We start from the raw sequence: 24,730 nt of genomic DNA, 5'->3' as shown, positions 1-24,730 counted from the left end.
CTGCCACGGGACAAACATTGACCAAACTTGTGCCCATCTTCGTAAACTACATCACAACTCCTCAATGAATTATCTTCATAACCTTGAGTGCACACTGAATTGTGATGAGGTAGTAATGTAGTAGAATTTTAGATGTCCTGATGAATGATTTTAGAAAATTTTCCTCATTTACAGTATTCGAAATTTTTAATAATTAATATAGTCTAGCAGTAGTTTCATGAGAGTTACATTAGGAAGCGAAATAAGCTTTTCTGGTAAAGCCAATTTTTTTAAATAAGCTTCATGCTTCTTCTCCGATGAATTTAAGGAAATGAACCACAATATTAACATTCTCAATATCTGCCTTGGTCATAGCCCAGATTTCGAGTCTTTCCATGTAATCCTCAAAGTCATCAAAAATATGAATGTATGTCGAACCGTTCAATCACAGGCCCCATCACGACTATAATGTGATAATTAAAAGTATTTGAATTATAGTATGAACTAAGAACTCCAGAAATAACGCAGTTGGATCAAGAAGTACTAAATAGGCACGAACGAATGTGCTGTATTTGGAATTTGAAATCAATCATTCATACAAACACCACACTAGGACTCTGTGTTTGACATTCTGGGTATCAGTTTATAATTGCATCTGTACGAAATTACTTCCTACAAAGTTTCGAATATGAATTCGATGCACCTACTGAAATGGCTTTCAATAAGTACTATAATTCCAAAGAGATTCCGTAGTTGTCATCCAATCATCCGGGTGATCATAACGGAGACCAGCTTGAAAGGGATGAGCTCAAAATTTTATCTGACATTTCGTACTCTTAATTAAAATGGATAAGCTTGGTTATGACAAATGCTTTTGAAACCATCGTCAAGTAATTAACATTAGTCACAGCCAGTATGGTTTATTAGTCAGTCAGATCTGATGGATCCAAATTTGCCTACTATCATGACGCGGTGGTCTGGCTACCGTGATGACTCAACACAGGTGTACAGTCTAGAATAAATGTCCGCCTAGATCGTACCATGTCAGTCAAATAATATGAAGAACGGTAAAACTTTTCACTGTTTCTGCCTACGCTTCCAGTGATAATCACTCAGACAAAGTAAACAATGAATTTTATGGGAAGCTTTACAACCTCATTAAAAAAGTCTGCATGCTCAGATGTAATAATACTGGTGTGTGATTTTAATTTTTAAGTAGGTAGACTAAATTAAACTGAAACGTACTTAGGTCGGTCTTACGATGTCACAACTCAGAGAATGAATGATGGTGACTGTCTGCTTCTAATTCTTTCAGGTAACCATCCATTTCTAGCAAACATAGACCTTCAGCATCAGGATACATATTATTCGACATGAAGACTCTCACAGTCAACTCAACGATGTACTACATTGGTAGCCAAAGCAAAAGAGATAAACACGTTTTTACAGATAACACTCTCATTGTCTGACTTCATGAGTTGATATTCTTCCGGAGATTCAATTATTGTCCTAGAATCCGCAAATGACATAGATCTGCTTGAAGGAAAGGCTTACAAAATGGTGTTGTAACCACCTTAAGTAACAGTACTAGCACATTTGAGATTCCTTTTTCTTACTCTAAATGTGAACTAGTGCTCCAGGACTGGTCTGAATCAGTGCCTAAATTAATGAAAGGGAATGAAGTGGAATCTCATCAGTCCTAATGGTCTGGTGCCAGACGAAATCACGGCATGGATTCGGAGGGCCCGATCGGCTTTACCAACTCGCATCACTTGTGGCGTAGGCGAGATAACTGTCTACTGACAAAACGAAAAGTTTACTGCCTAACAGTTCTCTCCATTCTAATTTATGGGCGTACAAAATTGTGATTATGAATAGGGAATATTTATAGATTGCTAGCGTCCAACATAGGTATCTCCGAATCACCGTTCGTGTATTTTGGGATCATGGAGTAAGTAATGCCTAGGTTGGTAATATGGCACTAAATAAATATGGTAAATCATATGATGAGGTAATAAATCCTTATCAACTTAAATATTGTGACACGTATCACGTAAGCCCAATCACCGCCTACTTGGACGAGGAATGTTTCCTGGCGCAAGAGTAGACTGGAAGAAAGCTAAGGGCGGCGAAACAAAAACATGACACCCGTTCATGGAATTACAAACAATCTGACTGAAGCATGTTAATAGGTGTCGACCAATCGGTTGGGCTCCATGCTATTGCCGTATTCAGTGGTCGGGAACTCTAAATAATATGGCTCCAAATCGTTTACAGTGACGCAGGTGCATCCACTCTTTGTCATTCCTTTGATCCTAAGCTTCTAACTTCGTCATGCTCTCTTCGTTTTACCAATTTATCTCTTTTTGAATCTTATCCTCGATGTTTTATCTTTTCTATCACCACTAATAATGTTATTATCTCCAACTACTCTGCGATTTGCCCTAATAGTTTCTTTTCTCTCTATGCCAATGGTGTATGGTAATCTGAACCAATGTAGCGGCTTTATTCAATATTAAATTTCCGGTACAATATAGAATTCTTAGCACAAAGTATTTAAACAAATTTTCTCTTCATATTTCTTGATCAATCCATACGATAAACATTGAGTGGTCGTCAGTTATATGTTAGCAGTTCAGGAAACGACATATTAATAATGTACATTCTGAGATAGTGGAGAAGATTTGTAGCTCAGGTGGATAATTTCGATAAAGTTTTGCTCTCTGAGCTCGATGGTTTGGTCGTGGAGATTTCTGAACAATATCATCAGCACAAACTTCAGGTACAAATCGGAAGTGTTCGAATTTCCCCACATATGGTTCACAGCTTGTCCTGTACAACTCCATGTTGATTGGTTCTTATTGACATTAAATCTGTCATTGTTTACTTCTTTGTTTTGGTTGTATCTCCCACTAGTTTGATTTTTGTTGCTACATTTGTCCATAATCTTCCTGATTGGTTGATAAATTGAATTGATTTCAGTGTGATTACCGATTATCGATTGACCTGAGTGCCAAGCTTCTAAAAATTCTCTGGTGTTTTTCGAATTGCCTCTATCTACAATTTCCACATTTTTCCAGTCAATTGTGTGTCCCCAGTTGTGCATGTGCATTGATATAAGTGAGGACACGTCATGGCGTTTCACTGCTAATTGACGTTCATGCAAGCGAAAATGAAGAGGGCGTTTGCTTTGTCCGATTTTTTTTTCGCAGTTGACACAATTTATTTTGTAGATGATGTTTGATTTGTCTTTCATTGTTATTTCATCCTTTGGTCTGATTGTAGTGATTTTGTTGGTTTATGTGCTACACCTATTCCGAAGGATTTCAGCAGTCTCGTTGTAGTTCCTGATATGCTTTTTATGTATGGTATAGTGATCCTTCTGTTGATTTCTGTACTTGACTTTGTTTCTGATGATGCGCGTGGCTGGTATTTCTTGATGAAGTTGACTGAGTAGCCGTTCTTCTGAAAGATAGTCTTTAAGTATTTTTCTTTATTTTTTCGTGGTTCAAGTGGGTTTCAATGTGTAACGACCGAACCGCCAGTATTCGGTTTGAACGCAGAACTGACGAACCAAAATTTATTCGAATAGGCCAGACTACATTCTTCTGTATAGCGTATCAAGCGTATTTGAGATACTCATATTAAATTATATCAAAACACAAACTCCGTGCTCAGTTTAAACGGTTCTGATTTAGGAAATAGAACAAATTATATCAAAAATACAAAGTACTTCAAGCGGTACAGCCTGTGCTATGTAGTCAAAGGTTTCTCTAACACAAAGTAGCGCGCTAAACAATAAAAGAATCATTTAACACCAAAGGGTTCGATACCTGAGAATCAATAAAAATATTCCCAACAAGATGAGATCAAATATGTATCTCCAGGGATTCCAGCATTCCTCCCAAGCAGACAGTCAAAAGGTTAACAGCCACACACTGAACCACGCCGTGACCTTGAGCCTTAGTCAAACACGACTTTACTGTCAATAGTCCGGCAACATGCAATATAAAATTAGGTAACAAAAGATAATTCTTTAATCAAAATCACATAATAAAAGCTCAGAGGAGGAAGACTGAAGAACAGAAGGTGTGGTTAAACAAGATCTGAACAAAGGTTTAAATACACGACAGGGAGAAGAAACAAATAAATGACAGTACTGTCTGACAAAAAATCAGCGGAGGGATTTTCATCGTTCTCTTTCCGTTACACAGCGTGTTCTCGCCCTCATGAACAAAGTTTGTACGCAGTTGATTCTGTTAACTCTTGGGTTGTTTAAGGTCAACAAGAACCAATCAACATGGAGGTCTACAGGACAAGCTGCGAACCATATGTGGAGAAATTGGAACAATTCACTTCTACCCGAACGTTTTGCTGATGATATTGTTCAGAAGAACGATGAAATCTCCACGACCAAACAATCGAGATCAAAGAACAAAATTTCATCAAAATGTACATTCTTTTCTATGTATATTACCATCTGCCACGATGTCTCTGAATGCACTCTTTAATAAGGTGTACAGAGCAAGGTTGCAAATTTTTCATAAACGCACTTGATTAAGCTATGAGATTAATAGGCATAATGATGTGTTAAAACAAACAAGAAAACAGGTAACTTGTTGAAATATCCAGATGGCAGAAAGAGGTAGCCCAGATATTAAAGCAGGCCGCCAAACCAACCACAGTAATTGCTAAATGAAATAACAGAATCAATGATTTTTTGATACACTTGATACATCCTGGAGTTCCAGTGAGGAGCCGTGGCCAGTGGAGTTCAACCAAGTTTGTTGTGAGATAGTAACTCACTTAAGACAATGATGAATGGTGGCGCAATTTTGTGGATTGATTGAAGTTGGACATTAACATTTCTGCATGCTGGCCGGCTCAGTGGTCTAGAGGTTAAGCGTTCGCTCGCGAAACTGATAGATCCTTCGTTTGAATCACACGAGGCAAGGGCGTGAATTCACACAGCTGAAGAGTCTCATACTAGGGTAAAACGGCCGTCCAGTGCTTCCAGGCTTTCCATGGTGGTCTAGCTTTAATTGACTCGTGAATTCAATTATTATATTACATTGATAAGAATTGTTGAGTTAAAGCACTGGAAATAATAATTTTATAAAAATACCTGGTTGTTAGACCTGTTTTTTTATTGATTAGACCAAAATGTTTCTTATCATTCAGGATCTTCATTGATCGGTAATACATTGAAAATTTTAGGGGGTATGGTGTGACTTTAATGATTATTCTACCACTGATTGAATTAAATAATATGAACCTCTACGTATTCATTAGTTAGTTTACGTAGATACGTGATTGTGTTAAAACTTCATAATAGTAATAATAATGAAAATAATAATAATAATAATAATAATAATAGTAATAATGAAAAACCACAACTAAACATAAGAAAGCAATGGACAAACATTTTATGAATGCATACTATTGAGGAGCTCCATAATATACGTGAGAAGCCGTGACCAGTGGAGCTAATCCATGTCGGGCAGAGACATGTATCTACCTCAGTACAATGGAAGTTAGTCGTGCAATTTCGTGGATTGGTTGATGTTAGACACTATCACCATTAGATGCCGGATCAGTGGTCTAGTTGGTTAAGCGCCTGGCGTGAGATCGAAGGCCCTGTGTTCGAGTCCCGCGAGCGGGATCGTGGGTGCGCACTGGTGAGGAGTCCCACAATGGGACGAAACGGCCATCTAGTGCTTCCAGGTTTTCGATGGTGATCTAACAGCAACCGGTTCATGATGTCAATCAAAAACTTAATAATCTCCACAACCCCTATACTAGTAATACGTAACAGTTGTCAAGTACTTCCTGGTTTTTATATTAGTACTCTACCAAAGATCATTACACAGTATCCATGATACCGTACACGAATAACAATTTACTTGTTAAATATGTAGATATGTATAACTATATATATGTACATATGTTTAATTATACTGATTTATTCAATCATAGTAACTATTAAACAAAATATATCGATTCCCATAGTTACTACTAAGATATATGTAATTACTTAAAATGTTATCATCTTCTCTCTCTCTCTCTACATTGTCCAATTTATAGACTATAAAGTTAATATAAAAACCGATCTATTATAATTCATTTTATTGAATTCATCCGTGTAACCATATTAATTAAAGGGATAATCATGGCTAAATTAAATTATAATTTATTCCTATGGATTATATTATTATTATTCTTTTATTCATTACAATTATTCAATGAAATATCTACTCAATCTATTAATAAAGATGCATATACTTGTCCATATTTATGGATGAATTGGAAACAAAGGCGTACATTTGGTTGGATATGCGGTTCAGTATCATATTTACAAACAAAGTAAGTTTTAATAGATTTGAATGAATATTTCCTTTTTGATGATTATCTGAATTTTTTGTTTGAATTTATTGGCAAATATCAATTACATCTGAATTAAAGTAGCTACCGCTATTCTAGTCTCTAACATAACTTCAATTAGCCAGTAAAAATGTAGTACATCGTACGTACGTACATCAGTTCGAGTTGCCATATCATATTAGCAAAGAAAGGAAGTTTTCGATTCAAATCCGATAGTAGTAGAGGTAGTAAGAGTATAAGCAGTAATCGAAAAGATTAGGGTTTGAAGATGTTATTCAAGGAGTATAATACAGTGAAATAAATTTGGAAAGAGAAAAAAAAGAAACAAGGAGAATTCAGAAGATTAGAATTTGGGAGAACACAAAGAGTGGATGCACCTGCGCCATTGCAAACGATTTCGAGCCATATCATTTAAGGTCTCTAACCATCGGTTGCTATCATCTCGCAGATCCCCGGAACCAGGTAGTTGACACTTACCAACATGGCTTAGTCCACTTTTCAGTGACTTAATGAATTTCCGCCACGTGACTTACTAACATTCGATAAAATGGTCAATACGCATAACTTGGAATTCTTTTGTTTAATCAATATGTGGAAAGTTATAAACGTGTAATTAATAGGAAATTTTGAACTAGATAGAAACAACTATATGATCCTACTTGATATTCAAAAGTTTTTCAGTCGATATCAGTCTGTATCAAGAATTATTCACTCAACCAACTGATGAATACATAGAATTAGGATTCATGATAACGAGAAACTATTGTAATTCTTCTATGTGTTGTTAAGTAGTACTGTTCAAGTTTGAAAAACTAAAGGTTGACCAACTTACATCCTTCAATAAATGATCATAGAGTTGACATTCATCAATTAATAGTTAATGATAAGATCATAAAATGATAGAATGTTTTAGAAATAAATGGTTCAAAAGAATAGAATTCTATATTTTGAATGTCAGTTAATGTTAAATGATTAAAGATGATAATCAGCAAACATTGAACTAAAGTTTTGAGTTAGTTACTAACAATCATTAGTGCTTATCTTCAATATTAGGAGTGATAAAACCGGATGAAAAGATAAAATCACATCCTTAACTTATTGTGATTCTTATTCAACATATGATAGTGATTCACTGAAATCTTTATGATATGTTACTAATGATGACATCGATTTATTTCAATATAATAGTCACTCAAGATAAGGTAATACCTTGTATTCAACGCATGTAACTTATTTATAATTATTGATCAAATAGGTGTACCAAATACCGAGAGTGGGGAGAGCCCACTCTCCCTCTTTCTCTCCCTCTCGAAATGATCTCAAATAGCCACGTGCATAAAACCACCGTCAGGGAAGTCCTACTCACTACCTTCTCGCGAGACGGGTGTTGTTTACGAAATTGAGAGGAAGAAAAGCGAATTTCCGGTGCTTTAACCGGATTGGTGGATATAGAGGATCCACCTAGGGGAGTTGGAGAACACTGATTCCAAATCAATGGTGTACATGGGCTCAAGGATCCTAAGGGAAAAAATGTTGTATGAATCTATCATTGGTCATCGGCTACCATGAGACTGAATTTCTTGACGTTGCCACACTGCCTTGTGGATCAGACCTTTAGGTCGAAGGCTCCGGATGCGGCCCCCTAAGGAAATCACCAGTTTGGGTTTGGGCATCCGGGAAGTATCCCAGACCTCATACAAATCAAATGAAATTTTTGTGGCGCATATGCATTTGGTGCCTCTTTGTACCAATGTTTATGTGTTTAAATAAAATAAAATAATTTTCTACTAGAGTCTTTGTGTCTTAGGAGTTCACTCTCACGAGTCTTCCGTGTTGTTACCTTAGAATAGGAATTACAGTGATTGCTTGTTTAAACTATGAATAGTAAGAGACTCAGATATAACAGAAAGAAACAACTTCCCCCTCTTGTGAGATATAAATCCTTATCACTCAGTTTTATGCAACCAGATATGTCAAGATTGAGTTATTGATATTGAGATTTCGAAGCGCTTTTACAAGGAGGGGTCACGCTGTAACGTGACTGGTGAAATTTGATCGACACTGAGGACAAACAAAATATAAACATCGTTACTATGCATTATTCGATAAATGTAAATGATAACTATGAACAGTTTTGTCGTAAAATCCTGGTTACTTTCTAACCCCGCTCCCCCCAAAAAAGACCAATACGCACATTTTTAGTCACCATTTGTTTGTGGTTTCTACATTTTATGTTTAAATAATTCCAAAACTTAATAAACCATTTACTCCTAAACTATGAAGAAAGTATTGAAATTCATGAATAGAATTAAAATAGTTTTCTCTATGTCTTTCAATAAATAGCTTCTGTTTGTTTGAATGTTCCCATTGATGGTTAGGACTGCAACTTTACCCCATTGTAATGGCTAGTGACTAACAGGACTCAGTAGCTAAGTAGATAATGTGATGGCATTTGAAGTGAATGGTACTGGGTTTGAGTTCCGGAGTGAATATCAACTCTAGGATGCAAATAAATCCATCTGACGAGTCGAAAATAGGATGAAACGCGCGTTCAGAGTTTCACTGTTATTCACCATCCGTCTCTGTACATAAAAGTAAATAAAACAAGGGTTGTCTCTATATTGACAATAAAAATGGTTAAATTAAAAGAATTTCATCCTGAAGGTTTGCCTAAAAACATTTTATGTTGATTAGATAAATTCTTAAAGATTGATCTCATTAGAAGATACTACCGAAAATCAAGGACCATAGATTGTTATCTTATTCTACTATGAGACTACTCATCTACGTTCATTGATGACCACACCGCAGATCAAGTTCAGGACATTCTGTTCTTAAATTGAACTCTTAACGATTAGAGCCACCGAGCTAACACACTACTGAGGAGTCCCATCTTGGTATGAAACATCTGGATAGTTTTTCTCGGGATTTTCAGTAGTATTCTAACTTATATTAATCTGTGATGAATGCAGAGTATGAATATTTAGAAGATTTTAAAAGCTTACATACTTTACCTAAGTCTGTTACCCCTCCTAGAGGAGCATAAGCCGCCCACTAACACTCTCCATCCAACCCTGTCTTAGGCAATCCTTTTCATGTCTGCTTCCGATTCCTGACGCAGTGTGTTCTTTGAATTTCCTCTTTTCCGATTTCAAGTTGGTGCTTGCCAGTGATGCAGTTTAGTGATTTTCGTAACGTATGTCCTATCCACTTCCAACGTCTTTTCGTAATTTCCTCTTCGGCTCAAAGCTGGTTTGCCCTCTCCCACAATAGGCTGTTCCTGATGATATCCGACCAACGGTCACTCAGTATCTTGAGTAGACAATTGTTTATAAATACTTGTACCTCTTCTAGAGTTACTACCGGTTTCAAGTCCGTATAAACGAGGTGAGTTGGGTATGGGGTTGGCAACCCCATCACGTAGAAAAAAATCTTGCTAAAATACGCCAACCAGATTGAATAAATTAAACCATTTTAATGGTTGCCTTTATTTTATTCATTGTAGACTCTGGTATTATTACAGGAAGCTAATCAGATTCATGTAAACCTTCTATATTACATTACTCAACCAATTAAAACAAATTTAAACCCACCTATTGTCAGTAGGAAACTTTGTACATAGGTTTCGCCCTAGATGTTTTTCCTCAGTAAGACACCTTAAAGTACTGTGCTTTCAATGGGATTCAAACCCTCATCATTTAACTTCACATACTGAAACAATCCCACTGATCACAGTGATTATTGGCTGCCGATTAAAATTGATGAATACACAAATGATCAGATACATGATTTAAGGGCTTCAACAGAAACTGATTTACAGTCACAATTGATTGATCACTGGGTGGTGATCAATCTCATGCTTGTCTAGTCCCTATTAGTGCAGATCGAATGCTATCGATCATGTTGCAATGTGGCCACCAGTCTAGGTGACTCGACACTGCGGGCACTATGTATTGAGATTAGATGGTGGTTGGAGGTAGTCAACAGGAAACCCTGGACCCGGGTTTCGTGCTACTTGGCACTCGTCAGCAAGGTGTACCTGTAATCTTGAGGGAACTGGTGCTCCCTGGCGGATTCGATCTCGTGTCACCCAGCTTCACAGTCAGAGACGTTACCACTGAGTTATCCGAGCCGTGACTAACCTCCTGTAGGACTGAGATGTAATCACAATTGATTGATCACTGGGTGGTGATCAATCTCATGCTTGTCTAGTCCCTATTAGTGCAGATCGAATGCTATCGATCATGTTGCAATGTGGCCACCAGTCTAGGTGACTCGACACTGCACCAGTTCCCTCAAGATTACAGGTACACCTTGCTGACGAGTGCCAAGTAGCACGAAACCCGGGTCCAGGGTTTCCTGTTGACTACCTCCAACCACCATCTAATCTCAACTGATTTACAGTTTCATGAACAAATTACAGTCATATTACATTATCTTAATCTGAATTTATCTTCCTTTATTTTTTTGGAAAAATCAAAAGTGATAATATACTACTTTCAAAATAGATAGTAGTATTCACTTGGTATTGTTTGGCTTGTATCTTCCCATTGAGATTTAAGACTCCAGTTCATCAGTCTGTTATTGACATATGTGCATACTGTGCGTATGCCTCGATATTGCCTTAATTCACAAGCTTTTTATAAGCAATGTTGGATAGTGGCTAACAGTGGAAGCCAGGACGCGTGTTTCGTCCTATCAGGACTCAGCAGCTGAGTGGTTAACGCAATGGCGTTTACAGCGAATGGTACTAAGCTCGAATCCCAGAGTGAACACCAACCATGAAATCCAGATACATCCGGCTGACGAGTCCCAAATAAAACGAAAAGCGCGTCCTGGATTCCACTGCTAGCCACTATCCATCATTGCTTACAAATAGATAGTAGTAGTTATTTCATTTGTTCCGGTTTTTTTTTTCTTTTTGTTTTTTTTGCGTATGACAGAGTTCCAGGTGTAAAATTTGAAAATGATTGTTGTCCAGGTTATGAAAAAACTGAATTATTAGATAATAAATGTGCTTTTATTGATCGTTCATGGCAAACTATTATTGATCAATTAAGAGATCAAAAAAGTTTACAAATAGCTCAAACATTAACTAATGGTAATAATTTACAAGATTTATCATCGAATTCAACTAAGAATGTTTATACCGTTTTTGTACCACAACATGATGATGATATTACATCGAAGGAATTGGATTATATCAGGTAAGATTGAAATAAGTGTATATGTATTGTTGTGAATTTTGACGAGATTATCATTTATGGACGAAACCAGTCAAGTGTATAAGATAATAGGTCTTGGATTTTGGCGTGGATTCCATTCATCCATTTGGTAAAATACCGTTTTGACATTACAGCTGATATCATTTCGTGATGAAAACCTTACACCTTAGACACTAACACCGTTGGATGCCGGCTCAGTGGTCCAGTTGGTTAAGCGCCTGGCGCGAGACTGATAGGTCCTGGGTTCGAACCCCGCGAGGCGGGATCATGGATGCGCACTGCTGGGGAATCCCACAATGGGACGGGACGGCCATTCACTGTCTCCAGGTTTTCCATGATGGTCTAGCTTCAATTGACTCATGATCTCAACTGCTGAAATTACTACAGTCTCCCCAAAACCCCTTCTGATATTAGGTCTAATCCTTAACCTTGACCATCAACAGTAAACCATCATTCTAATCCCTTACGCTGGTTTGTAATCTTCATTTGGTGTTAGTTATTAAATGGACACTCTCAAGGTCCCTTTAGCATCTCTCAAAGGTCGTTCATAAATTATAGTCTCACCTGAATTTTTTTATATTGTGTTATATTGGCAAGGGAAATATGATAAAAACTGAAAACTCTAGATAACTGTTACATCATAGCTTGTGACACTTCAACAATATTCACTTACAACACAATAGTAAACTGAACTTTTAGATCACTAATAATTTGTAAACTATGGAAAATCAGCTGTTTAGTGTTCTCGAGCTTTTCAGCTGACATGGTGAATTATTGGGTCTGGTATTCAGTCATCAAGCAGTTGCTGGCAGTTTTGTACTCCACTTCACTGAGTTCTATTTGTGCAACTATACAGTATTACTGACCCTCATATTTAAAACAATGCATAGAGTCATATCTACGAATCTGTACTTTATAAATGAATTATAGAAAACACCAACGAAAGATGAAAAACACTTTGTAGGCAAACGGAATCCCAACAAAATTACCTAATTTGAAAAAGGTTAAAATCTTATTAGGGAGTACAACAGTTATGTATAATTGGAGTTATGGCTAGGTATCGGTTTCTATACATCGTTTCGAATGGTATATGAGACAAGCACTGCCTCAAAATTCATAATAACAACTATAGTCTATGTATATCATATATCAATCAATGAAATCTGGACAAATGACTGTTATACTTAATTCTTATCTTTCTTCAATCAGTGATAGTGTTTACGATCATAATTTCCACAGTACAATGATAGTCCCACCAAATGACTTACTGAATAAAAACAGTTAGCTTTATTGACCTTGTTAACATATCTTTATTCGATATCAGAAGGAGTTTTCTGGATATTATAGAAATTTCAATAGTTGAGATCATGAGTCAATGGAAATTAGACCATCAATGGAAACCTTGAAACACTGGATGGTCGTTTCGTCCCATCGTAGGACTCCCCAGCAGTGCGCATCCATGATCCCGCCTCGCGGGATTCGAACACAGGACCTATCAGTCTCGCGCGCGAGCGCTTTACATAAGCTGGATGAAGAAAGAAAGCAACATCTCAAGTAATTTAGGAATCATCACCAACCTATAATGAAGCAATAAATTATGCTTTACACATAGATATCATTATATTTCTTAGTCAATAGTGCTCATCATCATCATCTCACCGGAGTCATAAATTCATTGAAATGTATTTCTTTACCCTTGTTAACAATGAAATGTAATTATTAAATATTGAAATTATTTTAGTGATACCAATGCTGTAGGCGCAATGGTCTCTCCTGGTCGATGGTATTCAAAAGAATTTCATAATGGTCAAAAAATTCCAACCACCAAAGGTACTAATATAAAAGTGACAACTTATTCTAATGGAGTAAGTTGACTAAATTGTAATACGATTCAATTGAAATAATATTAATCATAGTATGGTGTGGGTTACTTATATCCAAACAAGTAGTATATAACGGTATTCAGGCATAGAATGTGTTTCGGTAGATGATCGATGAGGAAAGAACGGGAATGGAACGCTCTGTAATTATGTGTTCGAATACATTCGATTGTCCCCATTGGTGTTCTCGTTCACTACAATAGTATTTCTCAGTACCTTACAATTCCTTGTAGATATTAAGATAACTTGGTAAGTATGATGCATAACTTACAAGAACGAAGTAGCCTAAATGATAATTTCTTAATGAAACCAAACTGTGGAGTTCTGATGGAATAAAATTTAAAAGACGAAACCCCTGACCGAATGTTTGGATGAATATATATGGTTTTTAAAAAGTATTTGACTAAACAAAATTGGAATGTAATCAATAATTGGTTACTTTTATTATTCGTAACACCTTCATCACGACATCATATAAGATATTCGAGGAAATGGAGGTTGTAAACATCTATGAATATCACTTCTGTATTCATTCTTTGATTTCAAACAGATCATGTAAAATGTGTGACATCAGTCAAATCCTGTTTGATTTCCAAGACATATATGATATACGATCTGTACTTTTCTCAAACTTGTATGATAACTTGAATATCATAAAACTTAGAACATGACAACCATTGGTATCCATTTCTGTTAATATAGTAAAACAAGGTTTTTGATCTACTATGACAAAAGTATGAACTCAAATTCAACGAATGATCAGTATTTAATACCACTGATTCTTTGGATCTGAATACACAGAAGTAAACAATTAAGTGAAGAGGAGCATCAGAGTCGGCAAACGTAAATATGTGGAAGATTTAGCATCGACGGTGAAAAAGGCTGCAAGAGAAGGAAACATGAAACAACTGTATGATACAACAAAGAACTTCGACCGAAATTATTGTAAACCAGTGAAAAGCAAGGAAGGTAAGGTATTCACCAACACTGAAGAACAATGAAACAGGTGGACAGAACACTTCAAAGAACTCTTGAATCGACCAGCTCCACTGAACCCACCCAACATCGAAGCAGCACCCACGGACCTCCCAATCGATGTTGGCCCACCAACAATTGAAGAAATCAGCATGGCCATCAGATAAATCAAGAGCGGCAAGGCAGCAGGACCAGACAACATCCCAGCAGAGGCACTGAAAGCAGACGTAGCGGTAACTGCAAAGATACTCCACATTCTCTTCAATAAGATTCGGGATGAGGAACAAGTACCAAAAGAGTGGAAAGAAGGACTTCTAATCAAAATACCAAAGAAAGGCTATCTCAGCAACTGTGATAACTACAGGGGCATTACTCTTTTCTCAATACCGGGAAAAGTCTTCAACAGAGTATTGTTAAACAGGATGAAGGACTCCGTAGACGCCCAACTTCGAGACCAACAGGCAGGATTCCGTGAGGATAGATCGTGTAAAGACAAAATCGCAACTCTACGGATCATTGTGGAACGATCAATTGAATGGAATTCATCACTCTACATCAACTTCATTGACTACGAAAAAGCATTTGATAGCGTGGACAGAACAAAACTATGGAAGCCTCTTCGATACTGGGGCGTGCCTCAAAAGATAGTCAATATCATACAGAATTCCTATGATGGGTTAAACTGCGAAATCGTGGATGGAGGACAGGTCACAGACTCAAATAACTCTATTGATGATGATGTTAGGTTGTTAAACAAAAAAAAATAATGGAAAATGGTTATCCTCTAAAATTCCTAAATAGATGGAATGTTCATAGTATAGTGAGACCTACTATAGCCTTGGCAGAAAGAAGCCTGTGTACACCTTACGATTTAGAGGTGATTTGAATAACTTTTTATTGAAACAAAAGCTTAAATCAGTCATTAACAAGACGTATTATGCAGTGAAGGTCATTGTCAAAGAAAGAACAAGGTTCGTGTTTCATCGAAAAGCACTGTGTTTACTAATTTAAATGTGTGTGGAAGGAGTAGTCGTGATCTCAAAATTAGGGTGTCTAAACACATACCTAAATAGTTACAAAAACAATTTTTAAAAAATCAAAATCAAATAACTCAATAAGAGTAAGGGATAAACATCCATCATCCTATTGTCGAACACATAGTTGAAACAGGTCATACGATTGGTGATATTGCAGATTTTGTGGTGTTGCACAAAAGTGTAAAAGGTCGTGCACTAATGTTTATTGAAGCTTTGGTCATATGAAAACTCAAACCCCCCTTTTCACATTAATTTGTTTATTATCCTTGTGTCCTCTTACTCTCCATTTCTGATCTAGTTACTTACCTACTTACACCTGTTGCCCCAATGGAGCATAGGCCACTGACCAGAATTCTCTAACACACTCTGTCCTGCACCTTCGTTTCTAGTTATATCTAATTCTTTTCCATTCTTCTCATGTCTGTCTTCATTTCTCGGCCTAATATGTACTTTTGTCTTCCTCTCCTCCTTTGAACTTGAGGATTCGAAATGAGGACTAGTCTTGTGACACATTTGGGTGATTTTTTCAATGTGTGTCCTATCCACTTCCAGCGCTTCTTCGTCCTGATTTCTCCCTCCATTGGAATCCGGTTTGTTCTCTCCTACAGTAGGTTGTTGCTCATAGTGTCTTACAAACGGATCCGAAGTATTTTGCGTAGACAACTGTTAATAAACACTTGTATCTTCTGGATGATGGCTTTCGTAGTTCTCCAAGTTTCTGCCCCATACAGTAGAACTGCCTTGACATTTGTATTGAAAATCCTGACCTTGGTGTTGGTCGATAGTTGTTTTGAGTTCTAGATGTTTCGCAATTGTAAATATGCTGTTCTTACTTTGCCGATCCTTGCATTCATATCTAAATCAGATCCACTGTACTCATCAATGATGCTTCGCAGATATGTAAAGGTTTTTACATCGTCCAAATCTTCTCCGTCAGGTATGATTCGATTGTTGCATTCTGTGTTGTATCGGAGAATATTGCTTTACCCTTTGTGTATGTTGAGACCTACTGCCGTTGAGGCTGCTGCTACACTGGTCGGCCAGATCATCTGCGAAGTCTAGATCTTCCAGCTGCATCTTAGCTATCCACTGTATCCCATGCTTCCTCCTAGATGTTGACTTCTTCATGATTCTATCGATCACCAGGAGAAAGAGGAAGGTGGAAGGTGAGCAACCTTGCCTGACACCGGTCTTTACTTCGAACGAGTATATGAGCTGACCTTCATGTAGGATTTTGCAGTTTAATCCATCATAGGAATTCTATGTGATATTGACTGTCTTCTCAAGTACGTCGTAGAGTCAAAGAAGTCTCCATAGTGTTGTCCTGTCCACGCTATCAAATGCTTTCCCGTAGTCAATGAAGTTGATGTAGATTGACGAATTCCATTCAGTTGATTGTTCTATATAACCTTTTATTTCTATGTATATAAATGATCCTTAACAAGTGTATGTGTGATCAGATTGTTCGAAATATATTACGCTAATCTATTATCATATAGTTTTGATAATCTTCATCTTCTTATTACATTATCGATAAACTGTAATTTGGTACTAATGAAAAATGAAATTTTAATACATGCTAACTATTATGAATGATTATCTATTGATGGATAGAAGTCTACATCCTGTGCGAATCGCCTCGATATTGCCTTAATTTATAAGCATTCTAAACGAAGATGGATAGTGGCTAGAAGTGGAATCCAGTTTGACGCACATTTCGTCCTATTTTGGAACTCATTAGTTGGATGTACCTATTTCTCAGTGTTAATGTTCACAGTATGTACATATACCATTAAGAGATTGATCAATTATGGTTTTAAACAACAATAGGAAGATTCAAGTAAACAATATCAAATGAATTTAAACTTCACTTTGTTATACAAGCAATTGGTTATCAAGACTCAGTAACTAAGTGGATAACACGTGTGCGTTTAAAGTGAACGGTACTGAGATCGAGTTTCAGAGTGTATATCAACTCTGTAGATGTAGGTACATCCAATTGACGAGTGACGAAATAGAACGAAACTCTCGTCAAACTGAATTCCATTACTATCTATCTTTACCTATAAAACTCACATTGTTATGAATACAAATATGTATGTATCTATGTATGTACCAAATAATGAAGAGAATACAAAAGGTGTATTAACTAGTTTAAAACATTTTACATGGTAATAATAATCATAATGAAAGTTGATAATATAATGAAATGATTGTCCTATTATCAATGTATCATTGTATGTAATCATCAATTAGTTATAAATCCATCTAGTTTAATGAAGCCATATAAAGACAGCTATATGTCATATACTTAGATCGTAGATACTTCCCTCCCCCCCCCCAAAAAAAAATAAAAAAATAATTCAATTTTCATTAATTCACCATAGAGATAATGGTTTAATTGAACTAAACTTTGGATAATTCATTGTAATTGATCATTCATTAAATCAGTTTACATTTTATTTAACTTTAATATTATTCATAATAATAATTATGAATTATTATATATAGTGATAATCATGGAAACATATTTACTAAAAATGTATAAATTAATCACTAAGGTAGCAACTATGATCTTGCAATCAATTTTGATCATGGTTACATTTTGATTAAACCATTTATTGATTCACTTAATTCATAGACAATGTTATTTGAATGGTAACAATTCATTTATTTCTTTGTACTGTTATGGTGTATGTCCCCTAATGCCCTGGCGCGGCCGAGGGTATGGAGAGTCTGCTCTCACTCTCGAAATGCTCTCACATGGCCACGCGTATATAGCCTCTGTCAGGGAAGTCCTACTCACTGCCTTCTCGCACCAAAAGTGTTGTTTATGAAATTGAGAGGAAGAAAAACGAATATCCAGCGCTTTAAACGGCTTGATGGATATGGAAGATCCACCTACGGAAGTTTGAAAACCCTGATTCCAAACCAATGGTACACATGGTCTCCAGGATCCTGAGGGTACAAATAGCGTATGAACCAATTATTGATCACTATCTACCGTGAGACTGCATCTCCTGACGTTGCTCGATTGTCTTATGGATCAGACCTTTAGGTCAAAGGTTTCAGGTGTGGCCCCCTGAGAAGACTACCTGCTTCAGTCTGGGCACCCAAGCAGCATCACAGCGCACACACAAACCAAATGAGATTTGTGTGGAGCATGTGTATCTGTTGTCCCCTTGTACCAAAATCTATGTGTTCAAATAAATAAATACTGTTATGGTCACAAAAGAACATGATAGACTGTAGTTAAGATGCTGATTGTTTATATATCACTTGATGGATTATTCTCTTCCTCATGCATATATGTACTTGAATCGTATTATTAGTCCTTTGCTTTTTATTGCTGTGCCTTTATACGATTTGACTATAAATTTGCCTATGTAATTGCTTGCATATATTATTCGCCTCTCCGCTTGAAATACGCTCGATGTGCTTATAGCTTTGTGATCTGCTCTATCCCCTAATCAACTTTAGTTGCCACTTGTCATTTTAACCACCGTTGGAGATTTATATCATAACGATTATCAAGGTGTGGAAGTCTAACCGTAATAAGCTTCGACAGCTTATCAACACAACGTTTATATTTGCTCACAGTTAGCTAGTAAACCTCGTTCGGTTTTCACCATAAGGCTTCAAAACTCTTAAATGAAGACCTTTTAACTCCCAGGGCAGAGTTTAAATGGTTTGAGTTATTTTTTTCTGGTTAGCATTTTCTTTATCAAGTTAGATTTCTACGGAATGGGGTCGTGGAGCTTTCATCGTTCCTTTGAACGATATCATCAGCACAAACTTCAGGTACAAGTGAAATATCAACAAGAACCAATCAACATCGAGGTCTACAGGACAAGCTATGAATCACATGTGGATGTCGTTCAGAAGAATGATGAAAGCTTCAGGACCAAATCATCTAGCTCAGAGAACAGAACTCTATCAAAAAAAGCTCTGTCTATGTATTTCCACTGCAAGTGCATCTTCATTGTTGTTCCAGTGAATCATTGTACAGTGGTTTCTTGATCAATCCAATTAAGATTAATATTCATAAATATTCATATACAGTCGAAATGACTCAGAGAATGATGTATAGGCAATAACCTTCTATTAATTGAATAATTCATTTGTATACATGTACATTAAACTGTAGTGTTTTAAAGTATCGTGTGATCATTGTGACTTTGTTGTAAATATCTAAATGTGTGTATGTATATATACAATGCTAAATTGCATCGATATTAAAAGAATATGGTGATCAGTGTATGGTGTAATAATTTCAAAGATTGAATAGCAAGAGATCAGGTGTCTACACAAAATAATTCGGATCCATTGACCAGACACTATGAGCAATAACCTGCTATGCGAGAGAGCAAACCAGATTCCAGAAAAGAGAAAGAAATTAGGACGAAGAAGCGCTGGAAGTGGATAGAACATACATTGAAGAAATCTCCCAACTGCGTCACAAGACAAGTCCTCATTTGGAATCCTCAAGTTCAAAGGAGGAGAGGAAGACAAAAGTACATATTAGGCCGAGAAATGAAGACAGACATGAGAAGAATGGAAAAGAATTAGATATAACTAGAAACGAAGGTGCATGACAAAATGGATTGTAGAATGCTGGTCACTAGCCTATACTCCATTGGTTGTAACAAGCGTAAGTAAGTAAACAAGTAGTTTTGTCAACTTATCATTAACAAATAGAAGTGAGATAGTTTATCGATTATATGATGAATGAAAAACTATAAGATGAACATTCTGTTTTACTGAATGAAAGTGTAACATGACTGGGACTAATCTACATTTAAATTCAAAATACCCCTGTATCCAAAATAGATTTTCTTCTTCTATTCATTATCCAGTTTTCTCGTATATCACTGAAGTATTTTCATAAATTTATTTTTCTAGTTAACTTTCTTGGATTGTAAAGCGTTACTAAGTCCAGATCATGAAGCATCAAATGGTTTAATTCATCGAATCGATGGAGTAAGTTAGATAAGCAATGGTGATATACTTTTTTTCTTCTTTGATTTAGTATTTTAGTGCCTAGGTCATGATGTGATTACAAGCTAAACTTTACTGACCACTCTAAGCAACAATGCAAGCATGTTCGGCATGCGATTCTTTCCCTCGAAGTGTAAAACGTTGCTTCAGGATTGGGTTGCATTGACACCTGAACTAATGATAGGGAGTGAAGTAGTTGAGCGTGTCGACCGCTTCACTTATCTTGGAAGTCTCATCAGCCCTTGTGGTTTAGTGTGTGACGAAATCTCAGCACGGATACAGAAGGCTCGACTAGTTTTTGCCAACTTGCGTCATTTATGGCGTAGGCGAGATACCTGTCTATCAACCAAAGGACGGGTTTACTGCGCAGCAGTTCGTTCCGTCCTACTTTATGGCAGTGAAACATGGCCGGTAAGAGTAGAGGATATTCGTAGGTTACTAGTATTTGATCATAGGTGTCTTCGAAATATTGCTCGTATATCCTGGGACCATCGAGTAAGTAACACAGTTGTTAGGAAACGGGTACTAGGTAAGAATAGCAAATCAATTGATGAAGTGGTGAAACTTGATCAGTTGAGATGGCTGAAACATTTGTTACGTAATACCAACGACCGACTGCCCCAATGTGCGGTGCTTTATGATATAGGAGTAGGTTGGAAGAAAGCTAGGGGAGGCCAGACCAAAACATGGCACAAATTCATGAAGTCACCGACAAGTGGACTGAGTCATGTTGGTAGGTGTCGACTAACTGGTTCCGGGGATCCGCGAGATGATAGCAACTGATGGTTAGAGACCTTGAATGACATGGCTGAAAACGGTTTGCAATGGTGCAGGTATATCCACTCTTTGAGTTCTCCCAAATTCTAATCTTCTGAATTCTTCATGTCCCTTTCTTTTTTCTCTTCCCAAATTTATTTCACTAGATTATACTCCTTGAATAACATCTTCAAACTCTAATCTTTCCGATTACTACTTATACTCTTACTACCTCTACCACTATGGGATTTGAATCAACAATTGTATCTGTGTGGTAATGTGGTATGGCAACTTGAACCGATGTACGTATGTACGAAGTTCTACATTGGTACTGACTGATTGAAACTTTACTGACGGATTAATTACATATAAATCACTGGCGAATAAAATATATTTACTCCACATTGAAACTAACTGTGAATTAAACGAAGATAGATAGTGGCTAATAGTGGAATCGAGTTTGATGCGTGTTTATTCCTATTTTGGATTCCTCAGCTGGATGTACCTGTTCACTCTGGGATTCTAACCCTGTACCGTTCGCTTCAAATCTGATTCCACTCCTAGCCACTATCCATCTTTGCTTACAAAGCTTGTGACTTAAGATAATATCAACGGAATCCGCACAGGATGCATATATGCTAAGAAGAGACTGATCAATCACAGTCCTAAATAACAATGGGAAGATACAAGTAAAACAACACCAAGTGAATTTGACTGTGAATTAGATATTAGTAATTAGATACATTGTACGTGTATGAATTTGAAAAACCATTCCAAGTCATTTACAATCGTTCACAATTGATTGATCACTGGATAGCGACCAATGTCGTGTATGTCAGGTCCTTCTTAGACCTTAGAAAATCACATCTAGCGGAGATAAATGTGCATATTATTATGAATTTATGATGTAACATATTTTCAACACTTTTTACTTTTGTAGTGGATTTCTAGTTAATGTTAGTCTATGGTTTAAGTCACCTGTGAACAAATTTGTATCTTCTGGAATTGATATAATATAGTAAAGCCTTTATGTATTTCATTGGCTTCATATCTGACTCCAGTTAAATCGTATGTTAATTGTTATCGAAATATACATACCACTGACCCAACCACCATCTTATCTTAACACAGTGCATGCGATTTCCAGTCACCTAAACTGGTAGCTATATTGTAACTTGGTCGATAGGATTCGATCTGCACTAAGAACGACCTGACATACATGACATTGATCACCACCCAGTGATTAATCAATTGCAAATACATCTCAATTCTACAAGAGGTCAGTCGCAGCCTAGATAACTCAGTGGTAACGTCTCTGACTGTGAAACTCATTGACACGGGGTCGAATCAGCCAGGGAGCATTAGTTTCCTCAATATTACAGGTATACCTTGCTGACGAGTGCCAAATAGAACGAAAACCTATGTACAGAGTTTTCTGTTGACTACCTACAACCACCATCTTAAAATACAATATCATCTTCATCTTCAATGATAATGAAGCTGACTCATAGAATAAAAGCTAATCAACTTATTTAATGTTGAGTTATTATCAACTATTAGAGCTACATGAAGATTGTTATGAATAAACTATACCACTGAGCTAAGATACGTAGTTTGGTAGTTACTATCAAACAGGTTTAATAGCATAGAATGATATAAAGAATCATGATAAACAGTTTAATTTGAATACACATCATGAAATAGAAAAAAGTATTTGGAATAGTATAAGAAGGGGTTATTTTGTGTAGATATAGTAATTTTAATAGTTGAGATCAATTGAGTCAGCTGAAGCTAGACCATCATGGTAAAAATCTGGAAGCATTGAACGGCAGTTTTGTCTTATAATGGGACTCCTCGGCAATAAGCATCCACGACCTACCGGTTTCACGCGCGAGCACTTAACCACTAGACCGCTGAGCCGGCATTCAACGGTGTCCAACTAATCCACGAAATTGTAATTAAAGACTACTTATTAGTTGTATTAAAATAATTAACTAATAAACACTGATCAATAATTACTGTAACAAGTAATACGTTAGTAATTCATATATGATCTATACATATATGTTAGTTTGTAAAAATGTTCGCATTATGTAATCACATTATACTACAGTGCCTAATATTGTGAATACAATGGTTTTTAGTGTTCTGAGAGATATAAGGGCGGTTATCACTTACCGGTTGACCATACCGTGGAAAGGTTCTTACAGAGGTACCTGAAAAAGAAATTGGATTAAAGGTGGTCTTAGGGACCTGAGAGCGTGACCGCAGTGCCCAAGGAATAACTGCTTGGGGTTTGTCACACATGATCTTTTTGTGAGTAATTTTCGTGTAAGCTCCGTACTTGATAAGACCTTACCTCCGGAGACGGATATTCGTGGAATAAAGCGAGGTGTGCATTTTTAGGGTTGACCTTTGCTAACCCCACCATTCCTTTATGGAAATTTAGCATCGCTATTCTGATGGTTGTCTGAACGTAGCACCTTACTTCTGTAACACCTCTGTACAGTCAGCAGTAGGACATCTCCTTCGGACCTTGGGTTTATCACTTCTAGTCTTACCGTTCTTCAACCGACTTGTCTAGCATAGTAGGACCTTGAGGAACGCTTGTTTCAGCCAGTATAGCTCTGTTGCTTCATCATAATAGGCAAGACCGACCACCCCGTCAAGGTAGCAACAACAGCCTGGTCCTACATTATAGCTGACTGACTGACAATGCCTAATATAAAGCATACATATATGTAAGTTATGAGTGATTAAATCAATGTTATAAATTAAAATGTAGTGTTTACAGTTCGAATATATATGTAATGAGTAAAGTTGAAAGATCATATAAAAAGAATGTCATAAACTTATCTTTATGAACCCCCAATCATATCCTTGAATGATTAAGAAACAATATTATTAAATCAATATATGACTCGACCTTCGTTGATCTGATAGTGATGATGATCATTATGTTAAGACAGAGGTAACGAATAGTTTAATATTTATTTATTTATTTGAACACATAAATATTGGTACAAATAAACACCGAATAAATATGCGCCACACAAGTCACTTGATTTGTGTGCGGGATCGGATACTGCCTGGGCGTTCAAACCGAAACAGGTGGTTTTCTTAGAGGGCCACATCCAGAGCCTTCGACCTAAAGGTCTGATCCATAAGTCAATGGAGCAACGTCAGGAGATGCAGTCTCATGGTAGATAGTGATCAATAATTGGTTTATACGCCATTTTTACCTTCAGGATACTGAAGACCATGTGTACCATTGGCTTGGAATCAGGGTTTTCAAACTTTCCTAGGTGGATCTTCTGTATCGATTAACGCGATAAAGCGTTGGATATTCGCTTTTCTTCCTCTCAATTTCGTAAACAACACTTGTGTTGCGAGAAGGCAGTGAGTAGGACTTCACTGTTAGTGGATGTATACGCGCGGCCATATGAGAGCATTTGGGGGTAAATAGTTTGATACTTATTTATTTATTTGAACACATAAA

The 24,730-nt window shown here is 36.7% G+C and overlaps 1 protein-coding gene across 2 annotated transcripts in view; it reads left to right on the top strand.

The window, feature by feature from the left end:
• MS3_00007189 (uncharacterized protein) overlaps positions 1–24,730 on the top strand; it is a 44,083-nt gene that overhangs the window by 3,569 nt on the left and 15,784 nt on the right. The window contains exons 2-5 of one of the 2 annotated variants that reach the window (XM_051215443.1): positions 6,252–6,342; positions 11,304–11,567; positions 13,327–13,450; positions 20,380–20,457. In XM_051215443.1, the coding sequence (XP_051065947.1) occupies positions 6,252–6,342; positions 11,304–11,567; positions 13,327–13,450; positions 20,380–20,457 (557 nt within the window). Of the gene's footprint in view, positions 1–5,990; positions 6,343–11,303; positions 11,568–13,326; positions 13,451–20,379; positions 20,458–24,730 lie in introns of those variants that run through there. The other variant, XM_051215444.1, reaches the window with a different exon arrangement.

The sequence above is a fragment of the Schistosoma haematobium genome, chromosome 4 (assembly GCF_000699445.3).
Source record: "Schistosoma haematobium chromosome 4, whole genome shotgun sequence".
Classification (NCBI taxonomy): domain Eukaryota; kingdom Metazoa; phylum Platyhelminthes; class Trematoda; order Strigeidida; family Schistosomatidae; genus Schistosoma; species Schistosoma haematobium.
The sequence above is the reverse complement of the archived record's forward strand: the minus strand, read 5'-3'. Positions and strand labels throughout refer to the sequence as shown.